Source organism: Denticeps clupeoides, chromosome 8 (genome assembly GCF_900700375.1).
Source record: "Denticeps clupeoides chromosome 8, fDenClu1.1, whole genome shotgun sequence".
Classification (NCBI taxonomy): domain Eukaryota; kingdom Metazoa; phylum Chordata; class Actinopteri; order Clupeiformes; family Denticipitidae; genus Denticeps; species Denticeps clupeoides.
In genome coordinates, this window is record NC_041714.1 from 12,366,114 (window position 1) to 12,385,298 (window position 19,185).

The 19,185-nt window shown below is 44.0% G+C and overlaps 1 protein-coding gene across 4 annotated transcripts; it reads left to right on the forward strand.

The window, feature by feature from the left end:
* The first annotated feature begins 537 nt into the window (after positions 1–537).
* map4k3b (mitogen-activated protein kinase kinase kinase kinase 3b) lies at positions 538–18,847 on the forward strand. Of its 4 annotated transcripts, none has more exons than XM_028988229.1 (33): positions 538–797; positions 4,399–4,456; positions 4,889–4,979; positions 5,376–5,440; positions 5,973–6,028; positions 6,540–6,587; positions 6,684–6,726; positions 6,812–6,884; positions 7,135–7,266; positions 7,333–7,395; positions 8,037–8,118; positions 8,208–8,324; positions 8,973–9,051; positions 10,817–10,875; positions 10,967–11,019; positions 11,229–11,267; positions 12,881–12,943; positions 13,695–13,749; positions 14,323–14,632; positions 14,917–15,011; positions 15,333–15,374; positions 15,471–15,555; positions 15,777–15,856; positions 15,955–16,015; positions 16,107–16,224; positions 16,334–16,392; positions 16,589–16,692; positions 16,879–17,050; positions 17,129–17,197; positions 17,574–17,666; positions 17,741–17,811; positions 17,913–17,968; positions 18,051–18,847. In XM_028988229.1, the coding sequence occupies exons 1-33, from the start codon at positions 702–704 to the stop codon at positions 18,136–18,138; spliced, it is 2,775 nt and encodes a 924-aa protein (XP_028844062.1). In that variant the 5' UTR covers positions 538–701; the 3' UTR covers positions 18,139–18,847. The 4 variants fall into 4 exon arrangements, with proteins under 4 accessions (XP_028844062.1, XP_028844065.1, XP_028844063.1 ...); XM_028988232.1 differs by having other exon boundaries at positions 702–797; positions 14,323–14,503; XM_028988230.1 differs by lacking the exon at positions 12,881–12,943 and having other exon boundaries at positions 702–797.
* Positions 18,848–19,185: the final 338 nt, after the last annotated feature.

Here is a 19,185-nt window from a genome sequence, read left to right on the forward strand (position 1 = left end):
CACCCAGACGCAGTTCCTCACGCTCGCCGCCAGGCGGCAGAAGACGAGCGGAGGGCATCTGCCACCCCCCTGCCGACGGGACCGGCCACTCGGGGCTGTTCATTTAACCCGAATCGGCATCGCACGAGCATTGCGACGCGTTGAAGTGTCGCGATGCCACGAGCGAACGGGATCGTTAGTTCGTGCCGATGTTGCGCAGTCGCACGCGACCCGATACAAAGGAGTTCGTTCAGCGTCAAATATTTGCAACACGCCCGTGGTGGTAAAACCTGCAGTAATGGCAGATGGCCAAAGACATGTTTTTTTTTATTCATTTAGTCAGATTGGATTATTAAAAAAAATATATATGCGCCTGTCCATTGTTTACACAAAAATAATAATAAATGAATTTTTGAAAGAAAAAAGAAATTGCGTTCGTGTGTATGTTTTTGGTCTGATCGATTCACGCGTGCGGGCCGTGTTTCCCGGGGAAGAACGTGACCGCGGCGGCCGATCTCCGCACCGCCGCCGTCCACGCAGGCGTAGTGCGCAGCGGAGGGAGGGAAGGAAGGAGGGAGGGAGGCCATGTTCAACTTTCCCGGAGACTGGACGCGACTCCCGGACGGCCCTATGCTCCCGCGATCGCTCCCGCCCGCGGTCTTGTAGCGTCGGCGCCCCGTTCGCAAGCACGATCCGACCCGCGGGGGTCGGGCACTCGGACGATGAACAGCGGCCTGGACCTGTCCCGGCGGAACCCGCAGGAGGATTTCGAGCTCATCCAGAGGATCGGCAGCGGGACGTACGGAGATGTGTACAAGGTATCCATCCGCCCGGCGGCCTGGTGTCACCGCGACGGGCGACGCGGCCCGTCTTTTGTCGCGGTGTCGCCGGGTGGATTTTTTCCTTCTTCTTCTTCTTCTTCTTCTTGTTGTTGTTGTTTTTTACGAATCGGACCGGGGCCTGCGCGCTTCTTCCCGGCCGCCAGGGCCGCCACGCAAATCCACGGCGTCACCGTGAAACGTCGCGCCTGTGTGTTGACGTAGTAAAATCCACTCGTGTTTATTCCGCGTTAGCGGTGACCTCGGGGTGACACGCGCGGGATTCAGCTGTACCCCGACACTCGGGGGTGCTCGGGCCTTAATCATTTGTGGGTGCCGTGTAAACTGTGACGTTGACCCCCGTGGCCGCCACAGTCCGTGTCAGACCCTGAGGTCGGTGTGCGGGGTCATCGTCTGTAATCTTGGTGATTTCTGTGATTGACCAGGAGGATGCCAGGCACAGCGAGTGTGTGTGTGTGTGTGTGTGTGTGTGTGTGTGTGTGTGTGTGTGTGTGTGTGTGTGTGATTATGCGTATACATTAGTGTTGTCCATCCTGTTTGCCTGTAATTGTTCACTTTTTCCTGTGCCTCTGTGCTTATTCGCAGCTGAATTGTGTGCGCGTGCGTGTATAAGACGCCCGGAAACAGAAGGACCCGGTCCACCGTTGGACAGATTGTCCGTTGTAAGGTGCTGAATGGTCGGAGTGGTCTGTGCTGGGAGCAGAAAGGTCCAGTTTCCTCGCTTGGGGCTCTTGAGGCTTGACCAGCCCCCCTGGCCGATAGTGACCACTTAAGCCGGACCTGCAAGTCGCACACACTTCCCTCTGATAAAGTGCCATGTTAAGTGTGTGTGAGTGTGAGTGAGTGTGTGTGTGTGGTGTAGGCGCCATCTGCATTCCAGCCTTGTTTATGACATAAATCACGTTCAGACGAAAACCTGACAGAACTTCGGACTTGTCAGTCTGCATTGTGATATCTTACGTAGGTTACTGTAGTCTGTGTGTGTATGTGTATGTGTTATATATACAGTACAGGCCAAAAGTTTGGACACACCTTCTCATTCAGTGTGTTTTCTTTATTTTCATGACCATTTACGTTGGTAGATTCTCACTGAAGGCACCAAAACTATGAATGAACACATGTGGAGTTATGTACTTTGCACACTCTTGGCATTCTCTCAAGGAGCTTCAAGAGGTCGTCACCTGAGATGGTTCTCCAACAGTCTTGAAGGAGTTCACAGAGGTGTTTTTCACTTGTTGGCCCCTTTGCCTTCACTCTGCGGTCCAGCTCACCCCAAACCATCTCGACTGGGTTCAGGTCTGGTGACTGTGGAGGCCAAGTCTCCACTTTTTGTTAAGTACATAACTCCACATGTGTTCATTCATAGTTTTGATGCCTTCAGTGAGAATCTACCAATGTAAATGGTCATGAAAATAAAGAAAACAAAGGTGTGTCCAAACTTTGACCTGTACTGTATAAGGACAAAGGCAGAATTATTATGGCATTGCGCATTTGCTCAGATGGCTGCTCGTTTCCATTTTCCACCAGATCCTTGAAAGATACTCTGAAAGGGGAAATCTGATGGCAATTTCACATTGTTATTGAAAAACATCACAGGTATCACTGTAAGCCAATATTATTAGAAGTCTGACATTCTCATGACTTTTAGGAGTTTTTTTTCTTTCTTCCCCCACCGTGCATATTAAAAGTTTACACACTATGTCCCATGTCACCAGGATGGATGACTGCACCATCAGCACACTACACGGTAGTGTAATAGAGCATCTACTATAAAATCAACTGTTGACCAAGTTAATTGGTGTGTTAATTGGTTTCTGGCACATTGGGAAGGTAGGAGATTTAAAGAGGCTAAACGTCAGGGCAATAAAAACATCAGGGGGAAAATATTAATGATGTACCAAATATTAATCATGCTCGTTGCTTAATATTTGCTTTTGACTGTGGGTCTTTAAAAAGGTTGTTTTCATCATTAATGAAGACCCAGAAAATATTGATGTATATATTTGGCAATAGGTCCCTTATATAACAGCAATTGTTTTCACACAAACAATTTTTATTCCGCATACTCAATTGCATAGGTTTGCATTTCAAGACCACCCGCACACTTTCACTGGACAATCTGACGGTTAATCAAATATCTGTACATATATTTGCATAAAAATCCCATTGATAAAGTAAGAAATGCAATTTAACTGTATAATGATGATGGGAGAAATGGTCTGATCACTCTGATTCCACACACGTCTGTTGACATCACTGCCTTGGTAAGACTTATTTCATTGGGATGAGCATTTCTGATTGTTGGGGACTGAGACTGTCTTTGTCTGTGTACTGTGAGTGTGCTTCTGTGTGTGTGAGAGAGGAAGAGAGAGACAGATACTCTGCTGATCTTTTTCATCCTTGTCCTTTATTTATGATTTATAGATCCGTGTTCCAACCTGTTCATTTAAAAATGTGAATACAAAAAACATCCATATTCCTACTGTGTGGAGGGCAGACTATGATAATATATGTATGTTTTTGTACAGTTCTTTTTCTTTTGGAAGTCATGTGATGTGACCTATACACAGGTACAGTGCGTGTGAGTGAAATCCTTGTGTGCAAAACTTCTCACGAAGACAAAAGACAATAAACATGTATCTAAATAAATAAATTGGATGTGCATATGTAGAATGTCCCAGTCTGTGTGTGTGATATATATATTTTTTTTATGTAAGTGGTGCAAATAGGGCAATTTGAGGAAATTAGCTGGTTTGTGGTTCAACAGTGATGGAAGAAATTGTCCCGCAGTCTGCTGGTCCTGGACTGGATGCTGCAGTACCACCTGCCTGACGATACCAGTTTAAACAGGGTGTTACTGTGGTGACTGGGGTCTACTTGGGCACCGCTTGGTGTAGATGTCCTGTAGGGAGGGAAGCGCACCTCCAATGATCAATAACTGTTAAATCGTTCAGTTTTGTAATTTAATACAAATGTTTACCGCTCTGATTTAAGTGAAAGTGAAGTGATTGTCATTGTGAAACACTGGTGCACACAACGAAATGTGTCCTCTTTTTTTTAACCGTCACCCTTGGTGAGCAGAGGGCAGCCATGACAGGCGCCCGGGGAGCAGAGTGTGGGGACGGTGCTTTTGCTCAGTGGCGCCCTGGCGGATCGGGATTCGAACCGGCAACCTTCTGACTGCAGGGCCACTTCCTTAACCGCTAGGTCACCACCGCCCTGCATTTATAAAATATTTTTTGATCCTATTCTAGAATCAGTCTATCCTGCACGACTGTGTTGGTTTATTGCATTATACACGTGTGTGTGCGCACGCACACAAAGTTTTTCCCAGCAGATTATGTGGGTGCACACAGTTAATTTAAGTGTCAGCAGGACGCAGCGCTGATGGGATTGAGAATAGTTGATTAAACCATGTTTCCATCAGGACTTTCCGATAATCAATGGTGTCTGTGTGCGGCTGGACTGTGAATGTATGAGTTGTGTGGCCTCATGTCGCAGCAAAGCGCACACACACACACACACACACACACGCGTTCATATACGACCTGTGTTAACGCTTTTCCTCCTCCTTCCGCAGGCTCGTAACGTCAACACTGGAGAACTGGCTGCTATTAAAGTCATCAAGCTGGAACCTGGTATGTGTGCTGCGTAACGTGTCACGACTCCTCTCCCCTCATCATCTGGCAGCGCCGCTTGAGCAAGTGATCTCACATTAGTCACGTTTTTGTGCATCTTTTCTTAAGTGAAGTTAGTGATGCATTATGCCAGCCCACGCTCACCGGGCCCGGGTAGTAAGGCTGTGCTTGAGTGTAATGTTTAACCTTAAAGTGTGATTTGGAAGGGGTTCGAGCCCTTGGCAGAGTTGCAAATCGTGTTTAAATCAGGCCGACCAGGCCGTTAGTGAGCGCAGTTCAGCTTAACTTCACAGCTCCGTGCCTGAGATCGGTACTATTATCAATCAGCATCTCATTTTCCAGGAGCTTATCTACACCTTACTTTCCCCCCATGAGTTTTCTCCCATGATGACGGTCGGTCGGTCGGTTAAACGACTGATTTCTTTTTTCCAGGAGAGGACTTTGCGGTGGTGCAGCAGGAAATCTTGATGATGAAGGACTGCAAGCATTCCAACATTGTTGCTTATTTTGGAAGCTACCTGAGGTACGCCCTGGGCATCTCACAAACCTCACTTGTCTCCTCTGGAGAACATGTTCACCTTATTACTCTACAGCAGTTGCCAATGAAGTGACCAAAAGAGTGTAGGTTGATGTTACTAAAATGCAGCCAAAATATGAATGAATGCACGCTGGGTCTGCTGATCTTGGGCGGTTAAGACACTCGACTATGAGCCAGAAGACCACAAAGTCACAGGTTCAAACCCCACTTACTACCACTGTGTCCCTGAGTAAGACACTAAACCCCGAGTGTCCCCAGGGGAGGACTGTCCCTGTAACTACTGATTGTAAGTCGCTCTGGATAAGGACGTCTGTTAAATGCCATAAATGAAAATGTAAAATGGTCTTGAACCTGCTTCTGATGATTTACTGGTTTTTCTAGGAGAGATAAGCTGTGGATCAGCATGGAATACTGCGGTGGAGGATCCTTACAGGATATTTACCATGGTAACAATCAATACTGTTTTAACAAAACCACTTGCATGTGATAACATCATATATTCACACCACTTGTATTTCTTTATGCGTTGCTTGTCCAAAAAAAAGTCACCAGTGAAGGAAAAGTGGCCAACAAGTCACCTTGATTTAACAAGCTCTTCTAGGTAGGAGCCCCTCGTAGGAAAATTACTGCATAGATGGCAGCAAGTTCTTTTATCATTTCTGGAACAACCAGTTACATCCTGTTGTCATGGAAAAGACGTTAATCTGTTTCAGAAGGGACAAATTATTACATGCATCAAAGAAAACATCTAAGGAGGCCTCTGAAACTTCTAAAATTGGCTTAAGAGCTGACAAATGCGTTATTAAAAACTGACTGATCGTTGGGAACCATCATATTCATGGTACAAGTGCCATTATCAAAAGCTAAAGGCAATTCAAAGAAATATTACATCGTGTGACCTTTTTTTGGACTGGCAGTGCATGTTTATTATTACATTTCGTTGTTTTTCACGTTTTTACGTTTTTTTTTCTCCTTCAGTCACGGGACCCTTGTCAGAATCTCAGATTGCTTATATGTCGAGAGAAACTCTACAGGTATGCACATATATATATTTTTGTTAGTCTATTTGAACGTAGCTTGTATGCAGCACACACATGAAGTACAGGTACTTATGGTTGTTGCAATAGCAGAAACAACACCAGTACAACCGTTGTGGAGAGGAAAATATATTATCACGGCGCCGCTATTCACTCTCAAATCCCTGTTGACTGGGGAATCTGCCTGTAGCATGTCTACGAATACGCTGACTGTATAACTGGTCGTTGCAAGTAGCCTAACTTCCCTTTATCTCTCCCAATCTGTCATTTGTTGAGATATTTTCATGGTTGAGATCACAAAATCTATCTTTAAATAATAGTAATAGTTTCTGGATGCTGTATAATGGGTTGGAACTGGGTCTTTTTTTTTTTTTTAAGAAAGCTCTGATCGAATCTGGTGATTTTGTGATTTCAAGAAAACACTTTGATTATATTTGGACAATGAGGAGCTTAACTCTAGATCTTAACATGACTTGGCAGAAATAAAATGATTTTTTTTTTCTTTTAGGGGCTTCATTATTTGCACAACAAGGGCAAAATGCACAGAGATATAAAGGTAATTCACAGCTCAATGGTCCTCATCTTTATATTTTTAATGCTTACAAATAATCTATTTGACAACCTTATTATTGTTATTTTTTGCTTTTTTTAGGGAGCAAATATTCTGCTAACAGACAATGGATATATAAAGCTGGGTAAAGAGTGCCTTCCACGGTCCCATTTCTTTCATTTACTAATCGATTATCAGTTTATCACTTTTTTTTTTTTTTTTTCCTCTAGCGGATTTTGGGGTGTCAGCACAGATCTCAGCAACTCTGGCTAAGAGGAAGTCTTTCATCGGTACTCCGTATTGGTAAGTATTATATTTGGGACATTAAATTGATCAAATGATCATGCATCTTGAGAGTTTGGAGTGCTGGGGGTGTTAACAGACCACATGGTAAACTTGCCCCTTTTCTTTTTACTCAAGACTAAATGCGCCTTATTGGGACCATGGTAGAGATTTTATTTTAAACGGTCAATCCTGTTCATACACCCCCCTTACTTATGTATAATATGAGCTACAATATTGGAAATGGTTTCTACTAAATCTCTCTTTACAGGATGGCCCCTGAGGTAGCTGCAGTGGAGAGGAAGGGTGGATATAACCAGCTGTGTGATATCTGGGCTGTGGGAATCACCGCCATCGAACTTGCAGAGCTGCAGCCACCAATGTTCGAACTGCATCCAATGAGGTATGTTAAGGTGGCCCCAGTGCCTTGCTTGATCATTATTTTAACTTTTTTTTTCCTCTTTCTCAGGGCTCTTTTTCTCATGACCAAGAGTAACTTCCAGCCGCCTAAACTAAAGGATAAAGTGAAGTGGTAAGAGGCATACATTCACAGCGCTGTAACAGAAAGTGATAAGTTGTCACGTGTCACATGTGACACACCACAGCATTTAACCAATCACCTTGGTGAGCAGTGGGCAGCCATGACAGGCAGCCGAGGAGCTGTGTGTGGGGACGGTGCATTTGCAGTGTGTGGGGACGGTGCAGTGGCACCTTAGTGGCACCCTTCAAGGTACATCTTTAGGATTTATAAATAGACACAAACAAAGTTTGCCAGTTATCTGCATCTTTGGAAGAAGGAACCATCAACCCACCCAGCACTTTTTGTTTGTCATTATTTCTGTCCTCCAAAAGACAATCTCAGGCTCCCACAGTGATTATTAATATCTGTCCCTACTTCCTCATTCTGGAAGATTTAAACCCTTCCTGTGACACATGCAAAGTAGTCCAAGCAGTGTTACCAGATGGTTCACTGAGCGAAGCACCGGTCCCACACACTGCTCCCCGGGCGCCTTTCATGGCCGCCCACTGCTCGCTTGGGTGATGGGTTAAATGCAGAGGACATGTTTCATTGTGTGCTGTACTTCACAAAGACAATCAATTTACGATAGATAAAAACAAAAAGTTAACTAATGTCCTGGGAATAAAGCATTTTCCCTCCGTCCTTTCTCTTAGGACCAGTAATTTTCACCATTTTGTTAAGGTGGCCCTAACCAAAAACCCCAAGAAAAGACCAACAGCTGATAAATTACTTCAGGTGATGCCCTCCGCCTGTTCATTCTCACATTTTCATTGGCAAGCAGCCATTTCCCTCTCAGTGACCTCAATTTCTTTTTTTTCGTGCAGCACCCATTTGTGTCCCAGCCGTTGAGTCGCACTCTGGCTATAGAACTGCTGGACAAGGCCAGCAACCCGGACCACACTGCATACAGTGACCTGGAAGATGATGAGCCTGAACCAGAGGTAGGGTCATGACCTTTGCCAATGCCTGGTGCAGTCATGTGCTTCCTCAGAGCAAATTCCCAACGACCATGTGAGGTCACTTTGTTTGGCTGCAGGTACCTCTATGACCAGTATTTACAATATGATCAAATCATTCCAGCATAGTTAACATATTAAATCACCAGAACTGTATGTCCTGGGGTGGTAGTAGCCTAGTGGGTAACACACTCGCCTGTGAACCAGGAGACCCAGGTTCAAATCCCACCTACTACCATTGTGTCCCTGAGCAAGACACTTAACCCTAAATTGCTCCAGAGGGGGACTGTCCCCTGTAACTACTGATTGTAAGTCGCTCTGGATAAGGGCGTCTGATAAATGCTGTAAATGTAAAAATGTAAATGTATGTGACCATTTTACTTACTGGCTATAACGTAAGAGTGGAGACTGTAAAAAAATTTTTTCAATGACAGTTTTGAGCTGTCAGGCTGGTCATTGGTTAAGTTTGTAATCTTGTTCACATGTGAAGTGCCCATCTACACTTGAAGTCTGTCTGTAGCCTCTTCCTGGATTACCAGGCCTAATGCAGCACAGACCCTTTAATCTTGTGGCTTTGAATGGCTCAACTCCTGCCTTGTCTGTCTGTGTTTGTGTTTGTGTTTTTGTTGTCAGTCTCCTCCAACTGTTCCTTATCGGATTCGGTCAACCAGTAGAAGCACTCGGGAAGGAAAGACCCTCTCTGAGATCAACTGTAAGTTTGCCTCTGTGGATTTTTAGCTTTTTCCATAGCTTGTGTACAACTATAAATAATCAGAATGGAATTACAATAAGTTTGTGCTATTGTGATAGACTTAGTGGATGTCATACATACGGTGTTTGTTTCACTTCAGACACTTTTGGGATATGGAGAGAATTGTATTGGGGTGATAGACACACCTCATTTTGTGTTTTCCATGTAATAATCTCATTGTGTACAGGTGTGCCTTATATTGGGCCAATACCAAGAGACAACCTCTCAATGTGCCATCAATTTCAACATTCTGTTGATATAAAAAGCTGGTATTGTCAGTAGTTCATTCCAAGTTCATCATTCAAAAAGCCATGAACACACAATGTCACTAAATGGACGAGCAGAGTCACCTGGACATGGTGCGCCTTCGGGTTGGTGGCATGCAGTCAGATGTTGCTTGTGAACTTGGTGTGTCTCAAAAGTGTCATCAGCAGACTTGAATGAAGACACAGAACTACTGGCAGAGCTCATGACAGACCCAGGAGTGGAGTCCCACGTTTGACAGACCTTAGGTACAGGTCAGACAATGCTGACCTGTACCAAAGGACCTATACACTCAGACATCGTTATGCAACTGCCACACATCTGCAGGACCTTTTATGAGATGCGAGGGGTACTAGGGTTTCCAGACAAACCGATCACAACCAACTCCACCGCTTTGGCTTGAATGCCAGACCACCGTTGTAGGTCAATCCACTGACACCAAGACACCACGTGAATGTTTGCAGTGGGCGCAAGACCATGTGACCAGTGTTCTACAGTCCTGTTCACTGATGAGTGTTGTGTCAGCATTGCTGGAGAAGGCGAGGTGAGCGATACGCTGAGGTCAACATGGTCTCCACGGTTTGCTTTGGTGGAGGAGGTGCAACAGTCTGGGCATCACCAGTCAGTGCAAAACCGATTCGGTCAGTCACTGCACGTTCTAACCTCAGAGACATCATAGAACCCATCATCATCCCCCAATTCCGCCAACATACCCCTAACTTTCTGTTTATGGATGATAATGCTTCACCACATCGTGGCAGAAGTGTCACAGCTCGATTTCAGGAAGTTGGAGTGCCTCATATGGTATGGCCATCAATGTCCCCTGACCTCAACCCCATAGAGCACGTCTGGGACCAGTTCAAGCAGAGACTGAATGATCATACCCCACGCCCACATGACCTTGCAGAACTGCGTATAGCACTTGTGGAAGAGTTGAACACAATGCCTCAGAACAACATCATGAGATGTCACGGTCAAGCTGTCATCGCAGCAAATGGTGGAAACACTCGCTGCTGACATTGTCAATTTTTGTTATATGGGGCTATCCCTGTTATTGTCTATGTTTTTGGGCTAATAAATATTAAACTAATGAAAATGGTGTTTCTTCTCATACATTATTAGTAATATCAGAGGGAACTTTTACTTATTTCATTAAAATTCAGAGCAAATAGGAAAGGCACTCATGTAAATAATAATATCCCTAACTTCATGTGAGTAGTGTAAATGTGTGATAGTTGCCAAGTGGCTAACACACTCGCCTACGAACCAGAAGACCACAAAGTAACGTTTTCAAACCCACTTACTACCATTCTGTCCCTGAACAAGTCATCCATCCCTGAAGGTCTATAGAGCGACTGTCCCTGTAACTACTGATTGTAAGTCGCTCTGGATAAGGGCGTCTGATAAATGCAATACATTTAAACGTGGTGATAGATTACATACGCATGTCTCCTTCTCTCAGTTGACCAAGTGAAGTTTGACCCTCCTCTGAGAAAAGAGACAGAGCCGCATCACGAACCGGTGAGCACCACTATGTGCGCTTTGGTCAGCTGCTTGCGCTTCTATTAGTTGCATGCTGGTGATTTTGTTCAACGTCTTCTTGCGTCTGCAGGACCTTCGGCTTGACTTTAACCAGGATTCCCCCGGCCTGCTGGGTGGAAATAAGTAAGTGCTTTTGACATCTGCCACACTTATGAACCTTGCAGTCGCTCTGTATCTGCCTGAAGTGTGTGTCACTGGTACTAAAGGTTAAAAGTGAGCTCAGGCCTTTTAGACGAAGGCGCACCGGTATAAAAATCCCTGTGATGGCAGGCGGGGTGCAGTTTGTTTTGTCCTCGTCTCAGTTGAAATAACAGCATGTCCATCTCCTTCAGGAGTTTGTTAAAGTCTGTGGAGGAGGAGTTGCAGCAGAGGTGAGTGGTCACATGCTTTGCTGCTCTGGTTTGATTTTCTTTGTCCTGTCTAACAAACACTAACTTCATCCACCCACCAGTCAAGCAGAAATGCAGGACTGATTAATGCTTTTAGCTGCGAAAGACTGTCCACCCCTGTGTGTGTTCATATTCCCTTATTGTTTGGTTGTGTGAATGTGTTGTGTATGTGTGAAAGTATGCTTTGTGGTGATGAAATACTGTATCTCATGAAAGTGAATACACATCACCTTTTTTGGTAAACATTTTTTTTATATCTTTCCATTGGTACAACTCTGAAGATATGACACTTTGATACAATGCAGTCAAAGTACAGCTTGCGTAACAGTGTAAATTTGCTGCTACACGCACAGGCTGCAATGTCTACACCGCTGGCAACAAAACTGAGTACACCCCTAAGTGAAAATGTCCAATATTTTGTGTGGCCACCATTATAACAGTAGCTCATGGCCATGGAGTTCACTTCAGCTTCACAGGTCACCCTGCGGCCCAGTTTCTAAAGGGACTGGGTCACGCTCTGCTTCAGTATGTCACAGAGCACGCTGACATTCATGTGCGCACTCACACTTTGTACTGGAGTTACCACCCCACACACGCACCTGACGCCATCTGAACCAAAGAAGTTGATCTTGGTCTCAACAGAAACCAGGACATGGTTCCAGTGCCCATGTCTTTAGTCTGCTTGTCATCAGCGAACTGGCTTGCTTTCTCATCATCTTTAGAAGAGGCTTCCTTCCGGGACGACAGGCCAGGTTGACGCGGTGTGCGGCGTATGGTCTGACCCCTGACAGGCTGACCTCCCACCCATTCAACCTCTGCAGCAATGCTGGGAGCATTCATACGTCTGTTTTCAAAAGACGACCTCTGGGTGTTCTGAGTGGAACCTGTCCTGCTGCAGCTCTGTTTCAGGATGTGGCGATCTTTTTATATCCCAGGCCCTATTTATGTAGCTTTTTTTTTAATTTTTATTAATTTTTTTTTATCATATCCTCAGAAAGTTCTTCGCCACAAGCTGCCAAGTTGAACTTCCAGTGACCAATATGAGAGAGGAAATAAAGAAATAAAGAGTGTGAACGTAACCCACCTGCTCCCCATTCACACCTGAGACCTTGTAACACTAACAAGGCACATGTTTTGGACATTTTTACTTATTTTTGCACTTTATTTTATTAGTAGTTTAGACATAAATGTATACTGTTACACAAGCTGAACACTGACTACATTGAAGATATGGCACTTTGAAACAGTGATGTACAAAGGAAAGTATTTACAAAAATGTGAGTGGTGTACTCACCTTTGTGAGATACTGAATGTGTGCCTGTGTGTTGGTTGAAAATGAGAGTGTGTTAATTGTCAATGTACCTTGTGTGTGTTTGTCCATTGGGTATATACGCACCTGTACGTGTGTGGAAATGCTGGTTTAGATATTGGATACATTTCCAGTTTGCGTGTGTTTTGCACCTGTTTTGGAAAGGCTGGTTTAGATATTGGATGAATTAAAGTGTGTGTGTGCTTGCGAGCGTGTGTATCCGCCCTCCCTGCTCTGGCTGCTGCGATCACTGAGTCCTACCCCTATCTTCATCCTATCTCCTCAGGGGTCATGTGACACATTTAGAGGCTGGTGAGGATGATGGTGATGATGATGAGGAAACTCCACAGTAAGTGTGTGTGCACTTGTTTAGCCTTTACTCCATGAGGAGGAGGGAGGAATGAGAAAGGGCCCTGGCCTCACTCATGCATCCTCATGCTGCATGATGTCATCACCATCACACACATGCCACATCTGACCTCACAGCTTCTGACCCTTGTGACCTCTCCCTGACCGCCGCATGAAGTCCAATCCTTCCTTGTGATTCCTGATTTCCCTGTTTTGCACACCTAAAGGCATGAGAGAATCTATAAAAAAAACTGTAAATGAATGAGTTTAATTCCAGCTCCTGTCTCCTCACTTTTCTTATCTGCCATTACCAGCACATGGCCTGGTGGCACATGCACTAAAGTGCCATTGTCACAGCCCCAGCTCAGTTTGACTGTTGTCGTGGCTGGACTGGCACACTTTGCTCCACTGTGATTCCACACTGTGGTCACGTGATCCTGATTGTCTGAGTTTGGATATTTGTCTCACTCTCACTCACTTTGTTGTGTGGCCTCCAGGGTGTCCGGGGGCTGCTGCTGTTTATGCTGTTTGTGCATGTCTCACATGTTTGTTTAAGCGTTTGAAATGTGGATGTTGATATCCGCATGTGCGTTGGTTTTATTTCAGTGGGTGTGGTGTTCTGTTATTCACCTTATTCTTTCAGTGAAGGGGTCTGTCATTGATTTTGTGGTTTTGCATTGTCTGGCGATCTCATAATTTGGCAATATTAGCCCAGTTGTATATCTAATACAATTTCACCCTTCTCCTTTCAGCGCAACAAGTTCGACAATAAAAAGACCTAAAGTGCCCCCACCATTACCACCCAAGGTAGTAATAATCCTTAATTACAACACAAAGCAGTAAAAGCAGAGATACCCAAGTTGACTATTACTCCATTAAAAGTGAAATTGGTTTAAACTTAAAGTACTTGCCTACAAATGTTCCAAAGCATTAAAAAAGGACTTATTTATTATTACGTTATGGACTTATCATGTCCCTATTATTATCCTGGTTTTATGATTTATACATGATAACTAATGAGCACATTTTTGGTGAGAAATGCTAGTCATTCACAAAATTAGTTTAAAAAAACCAACCAACAATTTGAATTAAAGGATTTGATAACAGACAAGATTTAGTTTTACATAAACTGCTAAACTGGGAAAATCAGATGAACTATTACAGGGAAATTGCTATATAAATTCTGAAGAAAATCACATATTGCCATATTTGTTCATATTTATATATTTCAGTCTAGTATTTCCTTATAAGAATATGCAGTGTGTTTCTTAGCTTCATCCACTTAGCAAAGTAAAAAGTAATGTATTTTACTTTGAAATTTAATGTAGTTTAAAGTAAAAACACATTTTATATATTGTCTATTTTTGTTTTATTCTACAGCCAAAGGCTCTTTGTGCATCTCAGAATCAAAATGTTCCAATCGAAGAGGAGGCATGTGGAGATGGCACCATCAAGAGGTGTCCTGTCCCTGGAAGTGCCACGCCTCCCCCTCGCCCCACCTCCTGTGTGCCCCCAAGGCCACCACCCCCTCGTCTGCCCCCCCACCGACGCAGTAGCCTAGGTAATGAGTCTACTGGAGATTCTGATAAAGAGGCGTGCTTGGAAAAAGATGAAGGGGATGATGAGAATTTGGGTTTTTGGGAGTGGCTCCATGCCGAGGAGCGGAAGGAGGAGAAGGAGGAGGCCAACAGTAAGCCTGGCTGACATGCCCTGCTATTGGTAGATAGTCCCATCAGTCAACCCCACTCCATTTGTGGCAGTAGCACTGTGCTTTTTTATATTAATTTTACTAAAGCCTTCCCCTTCCACCCTCCTCCAGTAGTCTTCAATACGCTCTTCTAATGAGCAGAGTGCTTGTGTGTGTGTGTGTGTGTGTGCGCGCGTTTATGGCAGAGTGAAACATTATTAACTATTGACATTGAATCAAGTCATTTGGGTTTTTGTTTGTTACTCATTTTGTCTGTATGGACACAGGTAATGGAATAAACCCTTTGCAGCAAAACGGAGACAGAGAAAGACAGTCCACCCTTCCAAGTATCCCAATACGGAAGGACAAGAAAGACATCCCGGTAACTATCGGTTTCGCTGGTGTTTTATAAACCGATTAGATTTTAGCAAACAATCATGTCTGGGTTAGAACAGTGTGACCCTTATCAGAGGCCACCCAAGGTAATTTAGATGTAGCCATCCAAATGGGAAGAATTCTACATCAGCTAGACCAGCTAGAGGTCCCAGAATAAGATCAAAGCTTTTTTTTTTTTTAAACTGAAATCCTTTTAAGCAAACTGCATTTGGTCATACAGTAGAAAAGGCTCATATACTGTTATTTTAGGACATTTAGACTCTTCAAGCTTCCTATGGCCTAATGTTTTTCTCTTTTGACATTTTAGAAACCCATCTGTAATGGACTGCCCCCCACTCCTAAGGTCCATGTAAGTACATAGCAGGTCCTTCCTGAGGTCTAGAGATGATAAATGACAGTTTTTCACTCAACAACTGTATATAATCTGTCTGTTTCTTTGTGTCAGATGGGTGCGTGTTTCTCGAAGGTGTTCAATGGGTGTCCTTTAAAGATCCACTGTGCAGCGTCCTGGATAAATCCAGACACAAGAGGTAATGTGTGTGCTGTCACCTTTCATTAGGTACACTGTCCTGGTGCTGGGTTGGGCCCCACTTTGGTGAATGCCAACTGAACAGGTTCTCCATGTTTACACTCTTTATACGTAGCTTACTGGTTTTCTGACTGGCTCTTCTGCTGCATTCTCATTCTCACAAATGAGCTTTTCAGAATTTTATGTTGTTTGTAATGTTAAGTTGTTTAATTCACATTCCAGATGAATATTTGTTATTTGGGGCTGAGGAAGGCATCTACACCCTCAACTTGAATGAGCTACATGAGACGTCCATGGAACAGGTACCGATAGCTTTTTTTAATGCCAAATGTGGAGTAATCAAAAAATGTAATACATAAACATATTTTTATGATAGTCTTCTTTTCATTCCTCTGTTTAGCTCTTTCCACGGCGGTGCACATGGTTGTATGTCATGAACAATTGCTTGATGTCAATATCAGGTTAGCTCGATCTGGCTCAGTGGCGTCACATTCCTAATATTCTTTCTATGGCGTTCTCATTGACGCACTTACTAATCGATTTGTTTCACAGGGAGAGCCTCTCAGATCTACTGCCATAACCTGTCTGGTCTGTTTGAGCATGCTCGACAAATGCAGAAGTTACCCGTTGCCATCCCAACACACAAACTACCGGATAAAATCATTCCAAGGTATCGCGGTGGTGATGATGGCATGAGCCTTAAAGCCTGCAGATAAACCATTGCAGTTTTTAGATGTGCTTCAGTGAAGTGAGAAGCTGTCGGTCGCTTTGTTTTCTAGGAAGTTTGCAGTGTCCATTAAGATTCCAGACACAAAAGGTTGCCAAAAATGCTGTGTAGGTGAGTCAGCTTCATTTTTTGTGCTAATCCACCACCATCCATTTATTTTGTCCCGCAGATTGTCTTCGTGCCTTGTTCCCTTGTCCATTGTTCAGCCGTTTGTTGATTAGCTCACCTTTAATTATTCTGTGGGAACAGGTAAAACAAGATTTAGTGAAACGTTTCTTTGCATGTTTGTGTGTGTGTGTACATCCAGTGAGGAACCCATATACAGGTCATAAGTACCTGTGTGGAGCATTCCAATCCAGCGTCATTCTGCTTGAGTGGGTTGATTCCATGCAGAGGTTTATGCTCATTAAGGTGAGTTTTCTAAATGATTTCCCATGAAGCAGGCGTATTGGGGTTTGTTTTCAATAAGAAATAGATTAGCATGCCCAGTTAGATGTGTTGCTTTAGGTAGTTTAATGTTGTAATGTTGTAGCTAACACTAACATAAAAAGTTGAAACGAAGAAACTATTTCTGATGTTATTTTGTATATTCCGCAGAGTATAGACCTGACATTGCCTTGCCCTCTGGAAGTGTTTGAGATGCTGGTGGTGCCAGAGCATCAGTACCCCCTCGTATGTCTGGCTGTTAGTAAGGGCAGTGAGCACGATCAAGTGGTGACCTTTGGAACAGTCGACCCAAACTTAACCACGCCCTCTTTCACAGAGCCCAGTAAGTGCTTCTGGTGAGCAGTAAAGGTTTGCTTTTTCATGACTAGGAGCGTGACCATGGTTATGTCCATGTCCTCAGACACCCCCCAGACCTGTGTAATACATGTCACCCAGCTGGAGAGGGACACCATCTTAGTCTGCCTGGACCGTGAGTTTTTCTGTCGTCGCGTTGTTCTCAGTGTAGCTTTCAACTGTAATTTTCAATAAATTGAGCTGCTGTTGATGAGACAATTCCAAAGCAATTCAGAAATCAGAATTTCCATCAATGCATTAGACAGGAGCTGCATGGCGTGCGCACGCACACACACACACACACACACACACACACACACACACACATATATATATTTTTTTGTTGAATTTTTCACGTTGAAATTTTGAAAATTGAATATTTGCAGAAGTCATTTTTAGGACAGAGCTCCCATCCCTTGTGTGATGGTTCCATTATTGGCTGTTAAATGATTAATCAGATATCATTGATCAGGCAAAGTAGGATTATTGTCTGTTTTTGAATTTTTTTGTAGGTTGCATTAAAATGGTTAATTTACAAGGCCGACTGAAGTCCAGCAGGAAGCTGTCATCAGAGCTCACATTCAATTTCCAGATCGAGTCCATTGGTAAGTGGGACCATCATTAGATTTTAAACGGTGCGTAATACCATGCTTAACAATGTGTGCACGTGTCTGCTCAGTTTGCCTCCAGGATAGTGTTTTGGCATTCTGGAGACATGGGATGCAGGGTCGGAGCTTTAAGTCTAATGAGGTAACAGGCATTGTTCCTGCACATGTCCCTTATTCATACATTTATACACCATGGTACAGTTTCAAATGTAACTGGTTTTGCCTGCATTTTTGGATGTGCAGATCACACAGGAGATCTCCGATAACACTCGCATCTTCAGGCTGCTGGGCTCTGACAGGTGACTCACTCAAGGAACTGGAGATGACCGGCTCTCTGTTTGTCCGCGGCACGTTAGTAACTGTGTGTTTTTTTTCCTTCAGGACCGTGATTCTGGAAAGCAGACCGACGGACAACCCCACGGCTCACAGTAACTTGTACATTCTGGCTGGGCATGAGAACAGCTACTGATCCATAGTTGACCGGCTGGCTAGTTCAGCCTCCACCTTGCTGAGCCTCAGCCTCTGTAAGCAGTAGGCTTCACAGAAGTACGACACCGCAGTACCGCAGCCAAACGCGACTACAAGTAGTCTCTGACAAAACTACAGTGCAACAAGCCAGGCACCAATACAGCTGAACTCCAGTACACACCTCACCACAGTCAGTACACTGCACAACATGTGGCTTTCTAAAACTGACACAGAATAATGCACTACAGAATACACCACCAAGTTAAATTATGCTGTTTTTACTATTTAGTTGAATACAAATACTCTACACCCACGTCAGGCTTCTTCTTATGCCTTCGGCTGCTTCTGTTAGGGGGTTGCCACAGTGGGTCAGCCAGACCGGTTGTCCGTAGAAGTGACAACCGGGTGGATGGCCTCCCCGTTTACCTGGGTTCGGGGCCGGCACCAGGAAACGCGCTTCCATGTGGCTGGGTTCTACACCCACATCAACAAACTACTCAAATAATTCAGCTATATGAGTAGTGGGAACTGATTTCTTAAAATAATTGGCATGCTATCTATAGTCAGTGGACCTAATAATGCTAATTATGCTATGACGTTGCTGTGTTTCCCCTCTACTACCCTAATGCAGGCTCCACCGTTAAATGGAGTTTTGGAAACTTTTACGGTACTTAAAAAAAAAAAAGGGGGGGGGGGGGCACAACTAAAAAGCATGTGTATTGTTGTAGTTCACCGTACTTCAGGGGTACATTTGAAATGCACTAAATAAAAGCTAGCTGGTGTGATAGTTTAGTCTTACCAGAAACATCTAAAAAAAAAAAAAACCTAGCTGTTTTTAATAGTGTACTATGTATGCGGTAGCTCAATAAAATCATGGTCGTTGTAACATTTTAGTCTGCAGTGGGAAAGGGGGAGACGTTGACCTGCAGCTATTCCTGTTTTTGAGACTGTTTGACCGATATAAGTGCTGAAAGTTTACAGGTTTCTTTTTTTTTTTATTGTGTGTTTGGAATCCAGATCTCTTACTGTTGTTCTCTTTAGAGAACCT

Coding starts and splice junctions, on each gene's coding strand:
- map4k3b (XM_028988229.1), top strand. CDS start 702: ATGAACAGCGGCCTGGACCTGTCCCGGCGGAACCCGCAGGAGGATTTC. Junction 5,441..5,972: donor CTTACAGGATATTTACCATG/GTAACAATCAAT, acceptor TTTCTCCTTCAG/TCACGGGACCCTTGTCAGAA. Junction 12,944..13,694: donor GATGATGAGGAAACTCCACA/GTAAGTGTGTGT, acceptor TTCTCCTTTCAG/CGCAACAAGTTCGACAATAA.